Source organism: Rhipicephalus microplus, chromosome X, assembly GCF_043290135.1.
Source record: "Rhipicephalus microplus isolate Deutch F79 chromosome X, USDA_Rmic, whole genome shotgun sequence".
In the NCBI taxonomy this organism is placed as follows: Eukaryota; Metazoa; Arthropoda; class Arachnida; order Ixodida; family Ixodidae; genus Rhipicephalus; species Rhipicephalus microplus.
The window spans coordinates 287,122,800-287,144,672 of record NC_134710.1 but is presented as its reverse complement, the minus strand read 5'-3'; the positions used below and the strand labels follow the sequence as shown (position 1 = coordinate 287,144,672).

Here is a 21,873-nt window from a genome sequence, read left to right as displayed (position 1 = left end):
CTACCCCTCTTTTTTTTTTACGATGGGGCTATGTTTAGGCTACTACTTCTTAGCTCACTTGCAGGACGCGTTTTACCAGGTGAAGTAACGGCACACGCCCCTTCCTTGATTTGGCGACAGCACCAGTTATTTATTGCCGGGAAGACGCAACTTTAAAAAAAAAAATGTTTTATGTGCCTTTGCTATGGCGACCAACATGGTCGCCGGCAACGCCGTCGTTCGCGGCACGTCGACACTGTTTGCGCGCGAAAAAATGTGGTATGCACTTCCAGCTCTAGGTGCTACATGCCAATACCCACGTTTGCTGACTAGGAAGTTCATATTTTCCGCGAAACATTGGTGGCTACAGCAACGCATTTTTGTCCAGAAGTTGTGTCATCCTGCCAATACGTATACGCTGCGGTCAGTGGACTAATGGGCGCGCAGCTTGGTTACTTTAGCTGGTCGATTGCGTATAGCGAGTGCCCTGACCTAATGGGAATATATCTGACATTGCAGTTTAGAGTTATGGGTTTGCGCGCTTAGATTGATTGATGACGCAAAACTGCAGATTACCAAAGTGGCTGGTTTCTATGTCTTGCTGAAATTAGCGCAACTGAGAAAATTTTCAGGCTGGTCGGGCATGTTGGTGCAGCGTGGCGTACTTTAAACAAATTTCATGGTTTTGGAGCAGCTCGGTGCAAAAATGGGGCAAAAACAGAATACGGTGCAAAAACAGAATACGAATTCAATGAGTACTGTTCAACTGATAAGACAGTGATTGAATCTTAAGAGTTAATGGAAGGCTGCAGTGTAGCCCCCTTGACTACAATGAGAAGCGTCCTGCTGTATTGCCTAAAAAGAGCAACCTGGCTGAGCTTCTTGAAGTTCATAGAAATAACTTAAGTAGCACCATTAGTGTCACTGTGCAGGCTCCTCCTCTACCCCATGCTTGGTAGCCATGGTAGTGCAAGCGCCATCTTGGCTGTTTTTGGTGGCATGTTTTCTTTTGCTTCCATGAAGACCCTGGTGAGAAGGAGGCACTGCACTGGCTTACCCTCTTCTGTGCGCCAGGAGAAGGTATGGCTGTGTTCGTAGTTTCTTACTGGATGCTATTAGCCCTGAGAAGTTGGAGCAGCGCCGCCTGGCAGATGACGTCATGACACGGACTCTTCTACGCGAGCCACGGCGCGCCTACATAACGAGGCGCTCGCTTCATGCCCTGTCCTAATGTTTGCATTCGGTTTTCGCTTGTCTCAAGCTGCAGATGAACGAAGAAAACATATTTAGTAACGAGTCAGGTAAAACAATAAAATCTTTACTTTTGCTAGTGCACAATCATGCGCTGGGTCGTATAGCAATGTGAGATGAGTAAAAAGGTCTGTGTCGCGCTGCTGACCCCGATGATACATTCAATTCGTGGCAACGACAGCTGCATTCGGACGGGTGTGAAAATCAAGAATGCGCTTCTGTTTGTATACAACAAACTTATCGATGCATAACCATGCGATTTTTAGAAGTATTTAGGACACCATATTTATATTATAAGGTTGAGATGTGCATGGGTGATTCCTTTCAGGTATACCAGGGCTTCTCCTCCCCTAGAATAATTTGTACCTGAGGAATTCACGTATTTACGGACAACGCTTTTACAAGTGAATCAAGCCCCGTGCTCACGTGCAGCATCGAGTATCGCAACATATACCGGAAGGCGCTCGCCCTAGAATATTGCCGCCGCTGTTGTGTGTTTTTCTCGTGTACTTCCTCACTCAACACGTTGCTTAGTTTCACGTTTATCTCACAAAAATTTTGAAGCTTTAATTGACCGATATTGTTGAGGTTAAGTGCGGTGGTTGTGGTTAGGTGCGGAAATTCCTATTGCGGTCAGATTCTGTCTTTGTGCAGAATCATAGCAACGGTGCGGTCACGCTCGGAACTACTAGTTTAGATAGCCACCTCATATGTTAAATTTCTTTGCAGGTCATTACCTGGTGGTGGACATGACGTGCAAGACCAGTCGTCGCCTCATCGAGGCGAAGGTTGTTTAGTTATTACATATAGATCCAGAAGCCTATAAGCTGAAATTTTTTTCGGAGTTGGAGGAGGGCACCTACAGGAAATGGTAATTTTTCTCTCTGCTTAGTAAAAAATTGGGGTGGGGGGGGTGGGGGACAGGCCCGGTGAGCCATCCCCTGGTTACGCCAATGCTTGTGCTATGTCCATGAGCGCGGCATAGAAAGGGTTTTCATTTCGACTTTCTGACAAACCGTTGTTACCAGCGGTGCTCCCACGTGAAGCTTCCATTAGCGTTTGTGACGCGGCGGTAGAACACTCCAGCATTTCACGCAAATCAAGGTATAGAACTACATAATGCCTGGCGACTGTTGGGAAGAAACCAGTACATATGATCCCAGTGAACGAAAATACCTCACTATTTCCAAAATCGTTGTGCGTGTGGCAGTAATATTTTTGTTTGTTTGACAAACATGTTACGTGAGTGCTTATGACAGTCATATTTATGTAATGTCTTCCGCTGTAGAAAGCGCAAGTCTGTCAAATTACTAATACCATTTGCAGATGAAGGCGTAACTTACACAGTAAAGCGTAATGTATGTAGGAAATCGAAAACGTCCCAATTTCATTTCTCATACTTCGGCACAGACATGTTCTAATCCCAGAGTCTATGCCTAGTTGTAATAACGTTAGTACCACTTAGCATATTTTCTCAGCACTCATTCAGTAGTGTACGCGACAAAACAACGAACGTCTTCTCCTGCATCACCATGTTCACAATAAATCTTCCGTTCGGACGGGAGTCTGCCTATATTAAGGTAAATTGTGGAAACTTGTCACAGCTCTAAACACTTTCATTAGTTGTGAAATCTTGCACCTTGTATGTTCAGAAATTAGCGTCATGAAATTGAGGAATAATCACCAACGTATCGCTAAAGAGCGTGTACACGGCGGGCACAGAAAAAGACGAAGGGCGCCGGCAAAGCAGGCGAGTCCGTGCCGTGACGTCACATTGCCATGACCGCAGCGACGGCAGCATTCGTTCTCGGGGCTAATAGGGGCCCTGCTTTAGCTGCTGAGAGAGGAGGAAGAGGTGAAGGGGCGCAGTTGGCACTACTTTAGTTCTTTTAGGAACTTTAGAGCTTAGAGCTTTTTGGTTTGCATTGTCACCAAGAGGGGTTACACGGAGGCATATGAGATACACTGACACTATTGGTGCATTCAGACGGCAGACCGAATCCAGATTTGTCGTGGATACGGACAGCTAATCTGCAGATGATCCGTCTGCAGGCCAATTCACACACAATAGAGGCTGTCGAAGGAGAGAAAAACCGGAGAAAAACCGGATTACTCTCAACCACAGCCTCTGCGCTCCGAGCGCGCACTGCCAGCAAACCGGTTTAAGAGTATTCAACAACATGGATGCTGACAGAATGTGAAGGACACCAAGCTTTGTCGAGCATTTTTGAGGAGAGTAATTTGTTTCGGTGAAAACAGCATTGTGGAATGGCTGATGCGAAGAAAAATCTGCTTTACTGCTGCTGAAGACTGACCTCATGCTGCTGTCCACTTGCAACCCCACAGGCACAGGGAGAGTACAGTGATGCACCGATATCAGCGGTTATCAAGTCTACACCGGGCGAGTGGCAAAGGTTTCAAGCTCAGCTCTTCGCATCATGTTTTTTCAGCTTGTAAAGAACCAATTAAAAAAATTCTTGTGGTTCAAAACTTCTAATTGGACATGCAACAACTTCCAGTGTAGAAATAAAATGTCTCGTGTAACCTGGGGAAGTGCCCTTTAAGAAGTAAATGACAAACAAAACGAAAACTACATGGACATCAGATTTTTTCCTCCTACACTCTACTTCCTCCTGATGACACTCCATGGTTTCGCATTCGTTCTCCACTATCCTGCGGCTGCACAGAAGCACCTCCTATTCCCTAGCAAGCGAGCAGATACTGGGAAGATACCGAGGAGACAACGCGATGTGCATGAATACATGTGTAGAGGCTAAACAACCTTCTTATTATTGGCCAAGGAGCCTTGCAGTATTGACAATGCTGAAAGGAACTTCTGAGATAGAGTATAGGTTGTAACCCATAGAGTTCCAGAAGCTCAATTTTGTCTGGTAACATGAATTACAGTCTCCAACTGTACTCAAAAGCCAAATTTGAAGTTAAGTAGTATTCATATAGGCACCAATCTTGTAAATAGGCATTTATCGGCACTTATAGAAATTTAGGGACAAATGCCAAGAATAGGAATTTATAGGCACTATAAAAACACTATAAAAGCCCTTAACCTCTAATTCATGCTCATATATCAACGTGGCATTATAGGAACTTAAAGGGACACTGATGAGGTTTTGAATTTGCAAATTTATTGCGAATTCGGTATCAGCAACCTTTTAGAACATTTCTAGAGTTTTTTTTTTTTTTTTTTTGCAAGGCTCATTAAACAACGGTGCTAGCGAGCAAACTTTGGCCGAGAACTCCCCCCGCACGCGCACACGCAGGGGCGGAGCATGGGAGAGATAGACACGTGGGGAGGTGACGACATCGTCAGGGGTGAGCCGCCACACGGCGGGCAACTTCGCACCAGGCCGCCTGCGTAACTCAGTCCTGCCAGTTCGTAGGCATTTCTTGCCATTACACTGTTCTCTTCTTCCGATTGGAGATTTTTGCCATCCGACATTCACTAGTTGTGTTCTTGCAAGGTTGAAATGGACTCGCGATGCCGCATTACTGCACGGCATATGGCTGCCACAGCACTTATGGTCACGATAAAGTCGCCTTTCACAAGTCTTCACTGGATCAGAAGATGGCTGCAAAATGAGCCACTACAGTTGAAAAAAAATACTTCAAACCTACAAGATGAAGTGCGCTGTGGTGGTCGCGAATCTGCCGAATTTCTAGGCAGCAGCAGTACTCCTCCTTCTTCCCCATTTGCATGCAGTACGTTCATGAGCACCTATGTCAAAAACAGGTGTTCAAAGATATCAGTAGCATAATTAAAATCAGCTATTCTACACGACAGTTGCACACTTCTAGCACAGCTAATATACCATTTTCATTTTAACACATCACTGTAGTACTGGGCTGAATCTAGAAAAAGGGACGGTATTATGAAAAAGAGAACTGCAATGTATGAGCCAAACTATTCTTGCACAACTTTCAGGGCAGTTCAAAGCACATATCACCACTGCAGCAAGAGCAACACTCATCTGACTTTTTTTTTTTCTGGTCGTAGCTTACCGACTCATCGCATGCGCCTTTCCCACTGCGAAGTAGGATACTCACAGCATTACCAACGCTTTACTGTGAGCTGTAAAATCCCCAAACAAGTGATGTTTCTGCACGCTGCCCGCGCCTAGCGCGGACGGTGCCAATACGCGGCTAAAAGCAAGTGCCGATGCTGCTGTTTCTTATCGAATTTGATATCCACTGAAAAGCGTATCATTTGCAACAGTTTACTACAGTGAAATTAAGTACCGACATGCGTCTTATACGTGCCATTCTATGTTTTCAACGCAAGAGAAGGTGTCTGGTTGAGACTGGCTTCTATGTGCCGCTTCAGTCATTGAACATGTATGGATGTACAGCGAACTCGGTCCGACTTTCAGAGGCCGACATACTTGCAGCAACTACCCGATTTCAACAAAGAGTGGTGGTGGTGATGGTAATGGCTAGAATAGGGTGCCCGATTTCTGCAGCCTGGTAGGGAGCACGGTGCAGTGCCTCAACAGATAAACACAGCATTGACTGCCGGCGAGCGCAGTCAGCTGTGCTCACCTTCCCGACCAATCAATCACAGTGGTGGCGAGACTCGCGATGGCGGCTGCGGCACCTGTTGCTCTTTTTTGGCAAAATAAAGTTATTTGCATTAGTTTATTCAATTTTTCTACCTAATTTTCGAGTTAGAAACACGAAATTTTGTAGCATGACACCATAATCATGTTTTTTTTTTTTTTGTCAAAGTGTTTCCGTGTCCCTTTAAGGAACAGAATAGGCACTTGCCTACAATCTGGTCTCTAGAAATGATTCAAGAGAAAACTTATCTGCTATTCTCTAATCTGCCGATCAGTGTGCATTAAAAGTGATAGACATCTCAAAGGTGATCGTGTTGAAATATAGCCCCAAAAATAAATTGAACTAAGTGCACACAGAGCTGAAATCAACTGCAACTGTTTGGCTTGTGCAGATAAAAAGTCTACTAGTTGCCAGTCTGTTTGTGAGCTAAAGCTGCAGCGTTATGCCGCCAGATACCCGATATGAAAAACCGGTTGGGCTCATCCATTTGCGAGGCACGCAGAAGAGAGAAATCGCTGATGTGAGGTCACATGGAGCGTCGTCCACGCCTCCAAAAGCAGATTCAGTCTGTCTGAATGCACCATATTGTGTGATCGAGGCAGGACTGCAAGTATTTTCGGCGTGCATAATGTGTCATTGTTTTCATTCAAGGCCACCAAGGCCTCTCCTTTTGAAGTGACCAGTATTGACCTTGCTGGCCCTCTTCTCAAAGAAGCAATCACAATGAAGTCGTACATTGCTCTCTTGACATGTAGTGTAACCTGGGCTATACAACTCTAGCTGATGAGTAACATGTCTGCTGGTCACATCTCAACAAGGACGACCAAGACAAGGATGTTCCAAAAAGACACGCAGGAATCTAGCCACATCTTGGACAGTTATTAGAAACACAGAGGTTAAGAACTTTGTTGCCAACTTTCACATACAAAGGAAATTCGTATCGGAATGCATGCCATGATTGGCAGATTTTATGAAACCTTGGTTGAACTCGCTAAACAGGCTCTGAGGAAAACGCTGGGAACGAGCAGCCTTTGATTTGAAGAGCTCAGAACAATGCTGAGCAAAATGGATGCCATGGTAAATTCGTGCCCCTAAGACATCCATACTGAGCCTAACAAGCCCGAACTGCTTCATCCAGCTTTATTTTTAACGAGAAGATGGCTGACATCACTGTCTAACTTACAGCACCTAGAGATTGTAACCCTTTTCTCCTCCTACTTCAAAGTGATGTCCTATCGAATTAAACTACTGAACAAATTCTCAGAGAGAACTGTAACGTCTCTCGAGAACTACCGGCTAAAAATGAAAATACTAAAGCAGCTGCAAATGAAAATACCAAGCGAAGTTGTACTACTGAGTGATTCGATGCTACAAAGGCAGATGTGCAAGATTGGAATCGTTCAATCTACATTTCCTGGTGGCGACTGCAAGATTATGTCGTGCCATGGGCAAATGCTCGCAGAAACGATGCTTCAACAACCAGTTTGGCTATTGCAGCAAATTGAGCTATATGGTTAAGGCAAATCAAGGCATCAGTTCAGGAAAAAATGAGTTGAAAACGAAATTCTGAGAAGACGTAGAATTTTGGTATATGGTCTTCAGTGCCAAAATAACTCTTTCTTCACAGCCTCTCGTGCAAGCTCAGAACGCGCCCCTCTGGATGTAATCCAATAGCATAGGGCAACTGCCAGCACAGAAAAAGAGGGCACCGGACAGTGTTGTGACCATTGAGCAAGAAGGGATGATGAAGACACGGTGACGGCTTCATTCGCAAATCACACTTTGCATCGAGAATAAGCCTTTTACTCATTGTGCATTCATGCTGCTCTTATTCTGTGTATAATTAAAGTTATTTCGTTGCCAGAACAAATGCATTAGTATTTTATTTTAGTGACCGCGACCGCCACCTTACACCTTCCAGTGCATGAGTGCATTTTTTGTAGCATCACTGACAGCACGTGCAGATAACACCAGCAGTCCTACTGGGTGGTCGTTTATAATGACAGTAGCCCAATGGAAATGCTCCCCATTGTGGATGAGCTTGGCATCATAGTCATAGCAGGGGTGCCAAGCTCCTCCCATCCCAACAGCAAGTAATCGTATGATTGATTGATATGTGGGGTTCAACGTTCCCAAACCACTATATGATTATGAGAGACGCCGTAGTGGAGGGCTCCGAGAATTTCGAACACCTGGGTTTTTTTAACGTGCACCCAAATCTGAGCACACGGGCCTACAACTATTACAGCTCCAACGGAAATGCAGCCATCGCAACCGGGATTAGATCCCGCGACCTGCGGGTAAGCAGCCGAGTACCTTAGCCACTAGAGGACTGCGGCGGGGCAGATAATGTTATTAAAATGGCAGTATGCTAGACAAGTTGTATGCACATGCACAATCATCGTATTTCCTAGCTTTCCTTTGTTTCATATTGCAGATGGCAGAAGCTAGACATTTCACACCGCATCAAATTCTTGGTCTTCACTCTTAGTTTCTGCTAGATTCATGATAATGTGGAGATAATTCATGCCCATGTCAGGAAATCTGTGAACATGCGATGCATATAAAGGTTCTACTTTGGCCTCTCACACTGCATTTTGCCTGTAAAATGTCACTATGCAGCTGCTACTGGTTGCCTGCACCTCGGCATTCAACTGCAGTGGCGATGTTGATATGTTGCATCTGCACACTGAAATTAGGCGCCGATAACTGCTGTGCATAAGGTCAGCACTACCTGCGTCTTTTTGTATCTGGTGCCACGAACCTTTTCTAAATGAAACAAAACTGATGTGTAAATTCAGCCTTGTGTTTACTTCATAAATTGACACATATTCAAAGCATCACCTTTTACCTTTCAATTAATGGGGTTCAATTAATTGAAAGGTTGCGATATTGAGGGTCGTTGCACAGCTGCAGTAATGTGCAGGAACGATAAGAAACATAGATGTGCGTAAACTCTGCTGCAAATGTGTGTTTCCAGTTATCTAATGTCATGTAGCGCCTCAAAGCAGTGTGTACCACAGGAGGGTATAAGGAGAAACTGGCGCACACATTCTTGTGCTTGTGAGCAGTGTGAAGGTAAACAATTATTCATGCATTTCATGCTTGGGTCTGAGCCAAATGTAAATTCGCTATGTGATACGGCGAACCAAGAGCCTCGATGTGCCTTCTCACAAGAGGAAAGGCGAGGTAAGGGCATTCACACTTCTTGCATATATCTTTGCCCTGATGGGTACATGTTCCTTATTTGGTTAAGATCTGACGACATTCCAAGTATATTTGACGCTCCATAATAAGGATAAAAGCTTGAACCAATCCAGAGCAACGGTGTTTGTAAAGCGCATTAGCGCTATACCACTGACATCAAGTGGCACAGCAGCGATATATAACAGCACCAGTCCGATATCGAGATCTGTGCGGTGTTGTCGGCCTACAACACTGCTTCCTGAAGCCGCGAAAGTACCAAAGTGAGGTTCTATAATCAGATTGGCTGAAGCACGTTGGCTGAAGCAGTAGCAGCAGCAGTGCAATGAACTGTGTTACCTCCATTGCCTTCCACGTTTTATCCCCATACAGGCACATAAAAATAGAGTTGCATGCATAAGCCGGCCAAATTACACGCACGTGGAGCAGGCACAAGAGGCAAACATGAATGCTTCTCCAACTTACAGTTTGTTGAGCAAGTCTGTGGTTGCCTTGGCACGAAATGGGTCCTTCGGATCTAACTCTTTGATCTTCCGCGCCAGATCCCGTATAGCCCGTGACAGCTTATTGTACCTGCGCAAACATTACATGCACATTAAGTGGTACAGCATCACACGCAGTGCGTGAATGCAGCCTGCTTGAACGGACCGAGGTGACCGACCGATGAACAGACAGCAACAATAGTACTCACTTAGTGTAATCCTCGCGTTTCTGTACATAATACTTTCTCATAATCTTTACTTCATGGAGGTTGTTATCGACTTCCCATGATATAAAGTCAACCTTCTTCAAGAGCTTCTGCTCGTGATATTTCAGTTTGCGGACCATGCTGAGCTAAGCGTTAAATCGGCGCGCACGCTTGCTAGGCTTGTGAATGAAAGGTTGAATCGTCTCCACATGCGTTTTCATAACCAAGGTCATAGCATAAAGACAAGACGACGATCCAAAGTCAAGTCAAAGCCAATTAAAAACAAAATTAAAATCAGTTCGTAGTTGACACTGATATGCAAAAATTGTTAATTTATTTGCAAAAGTAAGTGTGATTATAAAAAACTAAATTATTTTAACGGCAGTTAAGAAATCATACAATTTTTGCACCTGGCTTTGCAGTTTTCTAATTTTGTATTTTTAAACTCTAAAAATTGTTCAAAAGGGCACGTTCCTCTAGTATTGTGTTTTTTACTTCCATTTAAAACCACGCATTTATAAAAATTATTTGTTTTTGGTTCAAGACTCAAATCAAGAGCATGCAATCTCCGGTGTTGTCCAGGGCGCGCAACCTGCGTTTGTTCAGAACTATTCAAAACTAATATTTCAAAATGTACCTCTCAATTCTTCCACTTATCCTCTTCCCAGTCGATTGTAGCCCCGTTAGACAAAACGACAAACCTTCTTTTGTTTTCTAGGAGAAATAAATTATTAGTTCAAAGCGGAGAAAAAAAATACTGTGTTATCAGTTTCGGTTTCAAGGTGTTTGATTTCGGTGGGATGTGCGGTACCAGTGCAGCAAATGTTCAGATGGTGCCGCAGCGGTGCAAACGATGGGCAGGTACAGATGGTGCAGGTTCATCGCCATCGTGCCTTTTCTTTTTTTTAATGTTCAATCAAAGGCGCTGGTGCATCGCCTGTCGTCCGCTCCGCGTGCCCACAAGGCTTGTACACCAATCACCCCTATGCGCGTATTTAGCCAAAAACAAATGAGTTCACCCCCCAGCTGCTGCGTGAATCTCTGCACTGCCGTCTGTCACTATCACAACGTTCTCATCACGCCGTTATCACTGTTCACATTCACAATCAATGTCATGTTCAAATTTTCACCAAGCGCTGGCGAAACGTGTCGTCTGCTTTTGCTTGATTGATTGATTGATTGATTTGTGGGGTTTGTCGTCCCAAAACCACCATATGATTATGAGGGACGCCTTAGTGGAGGGCTCCACAAATTTAGACCACCTGGTGTTTAACGTGCAACCAAATCTGTGGGGGTGGCTCATGCGCCGCGCGGCGCAGCAGTCTCTGCCTTCCTTTTTCCGCTCGTGGCATTGGCGCAGTTCTTTTGCCGGGAATAAAGCATGCAGTTCAGCGGGCCCGCGCCTTACTTGGACGACCTGAAGAGCCCGAAACATCAGAAAAGAGTTGAAACCCACAGAATGTTAGTTGAAATGGCCGCGAGGGGGAGCCCGGTGAACTTCAACCCGGATGTCAAAACGGCAGTCGGTCTTTCCGCCGCGGCGCTACCGTCGCCCCAGATCGCTTCGAATCCCTTTGTCTCCAAGTTATCTGGTGTGGCCTTGAACATCGAGGACGACCTAATCGCTCGTGCTGAGGGCAAAAAGCATACGAAGACATCACAGAGGGAAGAAGTCCTGAGACCGCTCGCGTCTGCTGAAATCTCGCCGATGCCGTTGCCGATGTCACCGCCGATGTCGACCATGTCAGAGCTGAAGGAACAGAATGGCGAAGTGACCGACCTGTCCTGCCGAGTCCGCGGCATCGTGCTGTCTGAGAACGTCGGCTACAAGCTGGAGCATCTAGAGACCGAATCACATCGCAAGAAGAAGACGCAAGTCACTGAAGACCGGTCGCTCGCAACCAAGGCCCCACACCCGAAGTTCAGCAATGAGCCTCTGAAAGTAGATAGTGACCCAAAATGATGGCGTTAACAGTGCATCTGGAAAACGACCGGGACCGCACTTGTGCGAAGATTGTCATCTGTATCCTGGGGGGAGATGGAGGCATGCATTTTATGTAATAAATCTTTTTCTCCATCTAGGATTGTTTTTTTTTTTGCTATTCTTTATCGTCGTACTCAAAGTAGTCGTCGATAAATTGTTGTGATTAGTTGTGATCGGCCCATCTCGGTCTGCCTGCCAAGTTTAGCGGTCGTTGGTCACTTATTACACTGTAAAAGCTGTCTGTCAGAGGCACGGCAAAAATCTAAGTAGAGCTCACGGGTGCCTCTCAGTTTGTGGGAAGGAGAAAATGGCCGTGGATGCCAACAGACGTAGTGCTGTTATTGTAGGTACGGAGACAACAGTGAACCGTATGAAAAAGTCTAGAATTTGGCTGCTCTGATTAGTTATTTCCTAGCGGAAATGCCACTACCAGGCCACTTTTTCGGAGGGCACGATGTGTTGAAAGAGAGCCTGGGTGCGTGTAACTAACAATCGTTTATTCATAGTTCCTCTTAATCTTTTTACTGTGATATGAATACTCTGCCGCGTTTATAAGGTGCCGTCACGCACCTTATAAAGTCCAAATCGCATGTTCTAGCTGCGGGTAAATGAACGCGAGTGAGCACTACGAACGTGGCTGAAGCAAAGGGGAAGCAAACCGAGTCATCTCAGTCACACGATGGGCGCATGCGATAACATCACCCGCGTGCATGTCGTAGATTCATACTCAGGCAGAGAGGAAACGCTCTGTCTTGAAGAATGCCGGGGCCACGGGGAACTAGAGGGAAGCTGCCATATAACCAAATGAGAAGATAGCCGCCTATTGGAAACTTCAAAAATTATTTTCCTCCATGAAACAAAAATTGCAATGATAAATTTGGGATAGCAAAAGAACTGCTTATTTGCTTTCCAGTTGGATATAAATGTTATCTTTAGTGAGACCACCACGTGGTGCAAATTGGCCTCAATGTGGACAAAGTTGAGGATTTTGGGAAATTTGAGATTTTTTTCTCGTAAGTTTAGCGACTTGAGGGGTGCAAAGGCAATTTTTTTGCAAAATATACCTTCCATGGAGTAATTATTAATTTCTGAGATATTCTATAAAAAGCAGATGTGCAATAGAAAAACTGCAAACATAACCACTTTCGGCTAAATTCTTGTAGGTGTATGTGGCCAAATTGCGCTGATAATGATTAGCTTAAAACACCTTGCACAGTCACCATTACTTAATATAAAAACTAAATTTGGCATTGAAAGAGAGAGTGGCTCTTTCAAAAAAATATTTTTTTTTCATGAACAACAGACATACGACAGTTGGATGAATTCGGAAAGCACTCACGTGACCAGAATTTTTTCTTCCCGAAATATTTTAGTGATTCACTGCTTTCAATGCAGTAAATCAGCAGGATATTTCTACGAATCGATTTGAGGTGGTCGTCAAAATAGGTGGTATGTTTGGCGTGGGATGACTCCACTACGAACGGCACTGGCAGCGAGTAGCGCTCCCGGCTTGGAGCTAAAGCATCAGCGCTTTTGTGTAAGGAAAGATTAGGATGAAAGGAGAGGTTGGAAAAGGGAAGAGAAGGGTCTGAACACCCGCGCCCTGCGTGTGCCTCGGAGACTCTGACAGCAATTAAGAGTCACGCGCTGCTGCCGCGCGATGACAGTCTACCAAAAATACAACTAAATTACTCAAAGATATGTGAACTTTGTTCAGCGGAACATGCGCGCCTTCCTAAGAGAACTTCCGTGTTTTTGTCAATTTTTTATATTTTTTATTCATTATCTCTTTAAATGGCGGAGAGTGAAATTTCTAGAGACCACTACCACACGGAGTCCCCCATAATAATAGAAGGGTGTTTGGACGCAAAAATTTCCCGTTTTCTTTCCTTTCGAGGATTACACAACACGCGCATTACCCCCCCCCCCCCCCCCCTTTGGCACGAACACGCAGCAGCCAGACTTGTTTGATATAACTTATAATGCGGCTCAGCGGCATTGTTGTAAGCGGGTTGTTTTGCCAAAGAGAGAATATAAACATTGGTAGTTCCATCTCATCATCATCACTGATATGTCGTTGAAACCAGTATCGATGTAAGGGTGGGTTCCACACGTTGTTATGAGCTTGCGAGAATTTTTGAATTATTGTTATCCCTCTGATGTGAAAATTCTAATGTCCTCTCACCCAGCGTCTCAGGGTTGCCAGATAGTGTGTACAAAAACAAATAAAAAAACAAGTGCGTTGAAATTATCAGAGGTGGTGAACAATTTTTTTTTATTCTCGGTAAGGAAGTTTTTTTTCTGTTTTGTTCGCTTCTCAATAAAAAAAAAAGTGGTCGGAATATTAGGCAAAAAATTGCGTATAAGCGTTTTGCACAACTGAATGCGTGAGTTCATCTGGTCAGTCAAACAGCGCGTACGTATAATTTGATGGTGTACTTACGATGTTTTTGAATGCGAAAGTTAACTACGACAGGCTCACCATTTCTACGAACTGTCTCATTCTCAAGTACGCAGGATATTCTACTGCAGTGGAGGTGTAGCGAATAGAACGAGCTTATACCGCAACCGCAAAGCATGATTTTAATATTGTTTCAACAAGAAAATCCTCCGAGCGTGGGCCCCTTCGCGACACCAGAACACAGCCGCGCGCGCCGGCTCGCGATAACATCTCTCCGACGTGGTCACGTGATGTATGTACGTGGCGCCAGCGGCGCCTCCACGACGCGGCCCATGGTTCCTGGGCTGACGTTCGGCAATGCGGTCTTGTGCATGAGATCAGAAGTTCAAGCAAGATTAGAAATTAAGCAACGTGGAATAGGTAGGCTTGCTTTAGGAGCTCACGGGAATACACCAAATCAGGGAGTACAAGGTGATATGGGATGGACATCATTTGAGGGCAGGGAAGCTAGCAGCAAGATAAAATTTGAGAAGCGATTGAGAGAAATGAAGGAGGAGCGTTGGACTAGGAAGGTTTTCAGCTACTTGTACATGAAGAATGTCGATACAAAATGGAGGAAGCGAACCAGGAAGTTGACTGGTAAATACTTAGAAAACAGCAGGTGGCCAAACCAAAAAGAACTATCGGTTAAGAAGAAAGTGAAGGAAACGGAGACTGACATGTGGAAAACGGGCATGATTAAGAAACCCGCACTACAGATCTATCGAACTTTTAAGCAGGAAATTGCCAAGGAAAGGATCTATGATAATACTCGGGGTAGTTCTCTACTGTTTGAGGCAAGGACAGGAGTACTGCGAACCAAGACATATCGGGCCAAATACGAAGGGGTAGACACAGTATGCAGTGCGTGTGGAGAGGAAGAAGAAACTGCTGAACACTTGATAATGTTCTGTAAAGGGCTTCACCCTATAGTTCAGGATGATGGCGCAGAGTTTTTCAAAGCACTGGGGTTTAGGGACCGGGAGGGCAAAATAGACTATAAGCAAGTAGACTTAACTAGAAGGAGGTTATCTGATTGGTGGCTAAAGTCAAGGAACGAGTGAAAATTGAACTCTTCACTGCAAAGTACGAATCCTCAAACTCACTTTTTAAGGAAAAAATAAATAAATATAGTTTTGCGTTCATTAAGTATTACGGCTTGGTGGCGCTAGCCACCGCCCGATCTGAAGGGTACAGCCATATCCATCCATCCATCCATGCAAGGTCGCGCATCACGGCGGAACGTCTCCGTCGAGGACTCGTTAGAAACGACCATGTTAAACGGCGATTTGGGACACCGAGACGTGTATTCCTTGTCCTATTCTGATCGGCTAACCTGTGGTTGCGTCAATTCGGACATTATGCCACCAGAAGTTTGCGCAAGGTGTCGTTAAGTTCATTGCTTCGAGCCACAATTGTGTCGGAGCTTTCCCGTCAAGCTGACCAGCGAACAAGTTTTGTGGATTTCGCTATCAGGTAAGTCCTATCGTACTGCTCTCGTGAATTTTGCCCGCCTTCGGTCTCTTCGACATTCAAGGCATGAGCCGACAAAATGCTCATGCCTTGAATGTTTACGCTTTTTCGAAATCGCACAGAGACTCACTCGAAAGCGGCTTTTTTTTAGGGGCAAAGCTCCTTATGGCGTGGCTTGTGGGTCCCTCGTAGGACGTAACCACCAGTGGCACATACCCGAAATAGCGGTCCTTACAATGTCTGCTGGATGGGGGCACTTGTATATGATGAATACATGATGAATGTGAGATGGCTGTGCTTGGAGTTTTCTCTAGACATATGGACAGACGAACGGACAGACAGAGGGGCGCACGAACGGATGGACAGACAGAGGGATGGCCGCAAAAAGAGATGGACGGACAGACAGACTGACGAACGCTGCGCCCCACTAATCATCATTCACTCCGTGGATATGCTGTGATTTTTTTTTTTTGCGCGCGCTTCGCTGTTCTTGCGAATTCTGTGCAACGGTGTCGCGTGCCCCTGACCGTGAAGTTGGTTACCAGGGGTTTAGCGGTGTGGGCTTGTAAGCTGCTGTCACGTGTCGTGTTACAGTACGCATTGCGTTGTAGTTCACGAAAATTCCTCTACATCACTGGTGAGTGACAGACAAAACTGCGCATCCCATCCTTTTCGTTGCAGTTGCATTATCAGGCGACACGACCGAAGTTTAGTTGGCGTGTTCCGTGTAGATAAACAAGCCACTTTGATTAGCAGGAGTGTGACAGCTGGTCTGTGTCTGAGTGCGATAATTCACTGATAAATATTAGCGCGGCATATTCTGCTGGCAGCGTTTATTGTACCGTGTGCAGGTCTTACGCCGGCAGTAGTTGCTTAAGTCCAGCTTGTTGTTCTTTTGGCTCTCGCTATTTTCGCAGTGTCCGTTAGTAATTTTCTCGTCTCAGTTGGGTGCCAGTGACCTAAGCTGTGGCGCATCGTGGCTCTCGCTATTTGGCTATCAGAAAAAAATGTATCAAAAAAGAATAAAACGGAAACACCATACAGAAGAGATCGCTTGATTGGAGCAGCCCCGAGAGTGCTGTTACGACCGGCCCCAGCATTGGGATTCTCCAAAAGTTTGCGAACCCCTCTGGCAGATCGTCGACGCATTCCCGGGATAGCCCGCACCTGAGACGGCCTTGCAGCCAAGCGAAAACAAAGGTTAATGCACTGGTTTTGCGCTAGGGAACCAAGTAAGAGGAGTTGCGGGGAGAACCGGTTCTTGACCGACTGTGTCGTCGACCCCCACCTCCCCATTCAGGCTCCCCCCTCTCGCCGGGAGAATTCCGGAATCTGCTGTGCGTTCGTGACCATGTTTGGGCATTTTTTAGGGCGCCGTGACCATATTTGGGCATCGTGTTAGGTTGTTCCCCTCCATGTGTTGTGAGCTGGGTTTCCCCCTCCCTCGTGGCCGAGGTGCCGGGGCCACCGTATTGGCTGACGATGCGGACAATGCGCCCAGTGTCGACAACACGGCGCTATAAAATGCCGAATACGTTTTGTATCTCTCTCTCTTCTCTCTTTGGATCAGTTGATCACTTCTCAACATGTAAATAAATCTCTGTCGTTCGTTCGGGCGCTTCTTCTCACTGAATTGTCGGACGATGGATCCTGCTACAGGGCCAGCTACCGAAAACGAGACCGGCAGGACCCGGAGTCCCAACAACTGGATGGCAGCGGTGGGATGCCGATAACCCCGAAAGCGACCACTGGACGGAGTGAGCCCGAAGTCCAACAACGGGACAACAGGAGAAGGATGACACGAGCTCATCGACTTCCAGAGGGAATCGAACGGCACTTCTGAGAGGCACGACGCCGGAGACATGACTGCGAACTGGGTGAGTGCCGGCTTTCTCTGTTAAATTTTACCAGGCATTTACTCTATGTGTTAAGTAAAAGCTGGTAGAGAGGGGCTGTCTTGGTCATTGGGTTAACAGGTAACATGCGTCAGGCAGAAATTGTGTGAGAGCTTGGTTAAGCTCTTTCTGTCAGTGGCGTCAAGGTTAACAGTGACAGGGCAGGATTCCGTGTAAGAGCTTTTTGAAGCTTTATTTGTAGACTAAGCTAAAGGAAAACTTGAGGCAAGACAGGAATCTAGAGCTGTCGTTGCCGTCAAGGTTAATTAGTTGCAGGACAGGAATCTTTGTGGAACAGAGACAGCGGTACTGGAGGCATCCATGAATCTGAAATCCCTGCGAAAGTCTATGTTGTTGCTACTTGCAAGGGAGTTGAATCTGGAGGTGTCGGACTCTCAAAGAAAGCCAGAGCTGATAGAGGCGATTCTCGCATTGGGGGCGGAGGATGACGAGCTGTCAGAATGTGTCGAGGAGATTCAGGAGAGGCAAGCGGCAGAGGCCGAAAAAAAGGCGGCCGAGGCAGAGGCCGAAGGAAAGGCGGCGGAGGCCGAAAGGAAAGCGGCAGAAGCCGAGGCAGATAAGATACGAAAGCACGAGCTTGAAATGAAGCGCCTCGAGCTAGAGATTAGCCATAATAGTAGAGCAGGAGGCAGCGAGGCATCCGGTACCGCAGAGCGGGTCAGGTTCAAAATGACGGACCTAATGAGATCGTACAAGCTAGGGGAGGACATTGGGCTGTTCCTTGTCAACTTTGAGAGAACTTGCGAAAGGCAGGGTTTTGACCAGGAGACATGGCCCCAACGCTTGTTGTCCCTACTTCCGGGGGAGGCATCTGAAGTAATCGCGCGCCTGATGAAAGAGGAGGCTGACGAGTACAGTGAGGTAAAGTCGAGCCTTCTCAAGAAATACAGGTTGTCAGCGGAAGGTTTCAGACAAAAATTTCGCAACGCCGTAAAAGAGAGCAATGATTCATACCCGGAGTTTGCTTACAAGTTAATGGCCAACATGGGGGAGTGGCGGAAAGAGGCAAAGGCGTATGGGAATCATGACAAAATGCTCGAGTGTATCGGTCTGGAACAATTCTATCAAAGGTTACCAGAAAAGGTGAGGTTCTGGGTGCAGGATAGACCAGACGTGAACACCGTAACAAAAGCCGCAGAGCTCGCTGAAGAATTCGTTACGCGCCGCGCCCTCGGGGCAAGCAGCGAGCCAAAAGGGGAAAAATTCCTACGACCGAATAAGGTGCCGTTTAGAAAACAACCGACAAGTCTCGCACAAAAGGGTGAGGAAAACAAGGCATCTAACCATGAGGCGTCGGCAGAGGCAAGCGAAAGGAAATTTGAGGCAAAAAAACCGGCGGCTTGTTTCAATTGCCACGAAACAGGGCACTTCGCGAAACATTGCCCGAAAGAAAAGGTGGCCTTTTTATCTATAAATGAAGCCGACAAGAACATGAAGTTGTTAGAGCCCTATATGTACGACCTTACCGTGAACGGCAAGCAGTGTCGGGTTCTTAGAGACTCCGCAGCCACTATGGACGTAGTTCATCCGTCCTTTGTTCAGTCCGGACAGTATTCAGGAGACTGTGCCTGGATTAGACAAGCCGTAGAAGCAAACAGTCAGTGCCTTCCCGTAGCTAAAGTTGTCCTTAAAGGCGCATTTGGTACGTTGGAAACGGAAGCCGCGGTATCGCCATATCTACCCTTGCAGTATCCTTACTTATTTTCAAACAAGTCAGATCAAATGCTGAAGGAGAAAGGTCTAACGTTGGGAGAAGGCATAGTGCAGGCACTGACTAGATCGAAGGCACGTGCGCCGGCTGCGAGAGCAACATTCACTGAGGCAAACAAGCCTCAAATCGATAACGGGCCTGGTTGCGAGTTGGACACCACGGTAACAAATCGACTTGTGCGAGAACAGGCTGCAGAGTGTCATGCCAACTTCGGATAATTTCAGTCGGCTGCTGCAGGTGAGCCCCGCATCATTAATAACCGAACAAAAAGGTGACCCGATGCTTAAGCAATTCCAGGACAGTTCGAAAGAGGGAATCGCCAAACGAAATGTGAGATTCCAAGAGAGGAGCGGCATACTCTATCGAAAATATCTAGATAGGCGAGGAGTAGAGTTTGACCAGGTAGTCGTACCTCAGGCGTATCGTCAGGATTTGCTTAGTTTGGTGCATGGAGGATCATGGTCAGGCCACTTAGGCGTAAAGAAGACGAAAAATCGTCTTTTACAGGAATACTACTGGCCTGGATGCTTTAAAGATGTAGAGAGGTTTGTAAGATCTTGCGATGTGTGTCAGCGAGTGGGTAAGCCGGGAGATAAGGCGAAATTTCCAATGAAGCTGGTACCCGTAATCACGGAGCCCTTTCGTCGGTTGGTAATTGACACAGTAGGTCCTTTGCCCAAGACAACTTCAGGCTACCGTCACATCCTGACCTTAATCTGCCCAGCTACTAAATTTCCAGAGGCGGTCCCGCTAAAAGAGCTAAGTTCCGTGGAAGTAGTGAACGCACTTCTGTCCGTGTTTGCCCGGGTAGGCTTTCCTGCCGAGATACAATCAGACCAGGGCACCATTTTCACGAGTGCCTTAACGACAACCTTTCTAGAGCGGTGTGGCGTGAAATTATTGCATAGTTGAGTCTGCCATCCGCAGTCGAACTCGATAGAGAAGCTTCACTCCGTGTTGAAGCGAGTGTTAAGAGCCTTATGTTTTGAACGAAAAACTGACTGGGAAATGTGCTTACCTGCAACGATGTTTGCACTAAAAACTGCACCACATGAGACAACAGGATTTACGCCAGCGGAACTTGTTTACGGCCGCAGACTGCGATCTCCTCTTCGTATGCTGAGAGTGTCGTGGGAAGGTCACGGTGATGATCCTATAGTAGTGGAATATGTCCTCACCTTGTTGGATCGTCTAACAAAAGCCCAAGAACTGACCGAGAGTGCGATGACCAAAGCACAGCAGAAGGCTAAGCTTTACTACGATCGAACAGCTAAAGCGCGACACTTTGCTGTAGGAGACAGGGTCATGTTGTTGAGGCCCTCCCAAAAGAATAAGCTTGAAGTGCAATGGGTCGGCCCGGCCGAGATTACTCGAAAATTGTCTGACGCCAACTATGTGGTAAAATTACCAGGAAGTCGTAAGGTACACCAGGTGTATCATGGCAACTTACTCAAGCCCTCTAAAGAGAGTGAAGCCATCGTGAACATGACTGTAAATGTTCCGGAAGAGGTTCCGGCAGAAATTTCTGAATTAGCTCCCGAATCGGACGAAGTCCCGATCGAGAAAAGAGTTGAGGATTTAGTATCAAAGTCACAGCTGACAAGGAAGCAGAAGCAGGAATTGCGTGGTCTTTTGACCGAGTTTCAGGACAGATTTGTAAGCGAGCCAGGCCGGACATCCGTCCTCACTCATGACATAGAGCTTACCTCGTCGAAACCGGTAAGATCTAAGACGTATCGGCTGTCACCTCGCCGGCTTGAGCTAATAAAAGCAGAGGTTAACAGGATGCTGGAATTGGGCGTGATTGAGCCGTGTGAAAGTGATTACACTTCCCCGTTAATTCTTGTGGAGGTACCCGGCAAAGATCCGCGTCCTTGCGTAGACTATCGTAAGTTAAACCTCATCACCAAGGATCAGACCTACCCAATTCCCCACATTGAGGAACGCGTCGAGAGGGTAAGCAGCGCGGAATTTATCTCAACGCTAGACCTAGTGAGAGGTTACTGGCAGGTGCCGCTCACCGAGAGGGCGAGTCGGTACGCTGCATTTATTTCACCATTGGGGACATTTCGCACAAAGTGTTGAGTTTTGGCCTAAAGAACGCGCCTTACTGTTTTTCAAACTTAATGGATAAAGTTTTGCGGTGTCAAGAGGACTTCGCATTGCCTTACTTGGACGACGTCGCCGTGTTTTCCTCGTCCTGGCCAGAACACTTGGCGCATTTGAGAGCAGTACTGACACGCCTACGCGAAGTAGGTTTAACGGTAAAGGCGCCCAAGTGTCAGCTAGCACAAGCAGAGGTACTCTATCTCGGGCATGTTATCGGTCGAGGGCATCGCCGTTCCTCTGAAATGAAAGTGGCAGCTATCCGAGACTTTCCCCAGCCCCGAACGAAAACCGATATTCGGGCTTTTCTTGGAATAGCTGGTTACTATCGTAAGTACATCCCTAGATATTCCGACATTGCCAGCACTCTTACTGACGCGTTGCGCAAGACCGAGCCCCAAATGGTCGACTGGGATGAGGAAAAAGAAAAGGCTTTCCGCGTTTTGAAAGCGGCCTTGTCGAGCCAACCTTTGCTTAGTTCACCGGACTACTCGAGGCCTTTCATAGTCTAATGTGACGCTAGTGATAGAGGCATGGGGGCAGTTCTTA

At 46.4% G+C, this 21,873-nt stretch overlaps 2 protein-coding genes across 4 annotated transcripts in view; one reads left to right on the top strand and one right to left on the bottom strand.

The window, feature by feature from the left end:
• LOC119161442 (U3 small nucleolar ribonucleoprotein IMP3) overlaps positions 1 to 9,928 on the bottom strand; it is a 45,681-nt gene extending 35,753 nt beyond the window's left edge. Inside the window, exons 1-2 of the mRNA XM_037413911.2 lie at positions 9,698 to 9,928; positions 9,472 to 9,579 (exon numbers count right to left, since the gene is read on the bottom strand). Coding sequence (XP_037269808.2) covers positions 9,472 to 9,579; positions 9,698 to 9,834 — 245 coding nt within the window. The 5' untranslated portion in view covers positions 9,835 to 9,928. The remainder of the gene's footprint in view (positions 1 to 9,471; positions 9,580 to 9,697) is intronic.
• Positions 9,929 to 15,348: 5,420 nt separating this feature from the next.
• LOC119161443 (uncharacterized) overlaps positions 15,349 to 21,873 on the top strand; it is a 21,050-nt gene continuing 14,525 nt past the window's right edge. For 2 of the 3 annotated variants that reach the window (XM_075879276.1, XM_075879277.1), the window contains exons 1-2: positions 15,349 to 15,594; positions 17,251 to 17,468. In XM_075879276.1, the coding sequence (XP_075735391.1) occupies positions 17,454 to 17,468 (15 nt within the window). In that variant the 5' untranslated portion in view covers positions 15,349 to 15,594; positions 17,251 to 17,453. The remainder of the gene's footprint in view (positions 15,595 to 17,250; positions 17,469 to 21,873) is intronic. The other variant, XM_075879278.1, reaches the window with a different exon arrangement.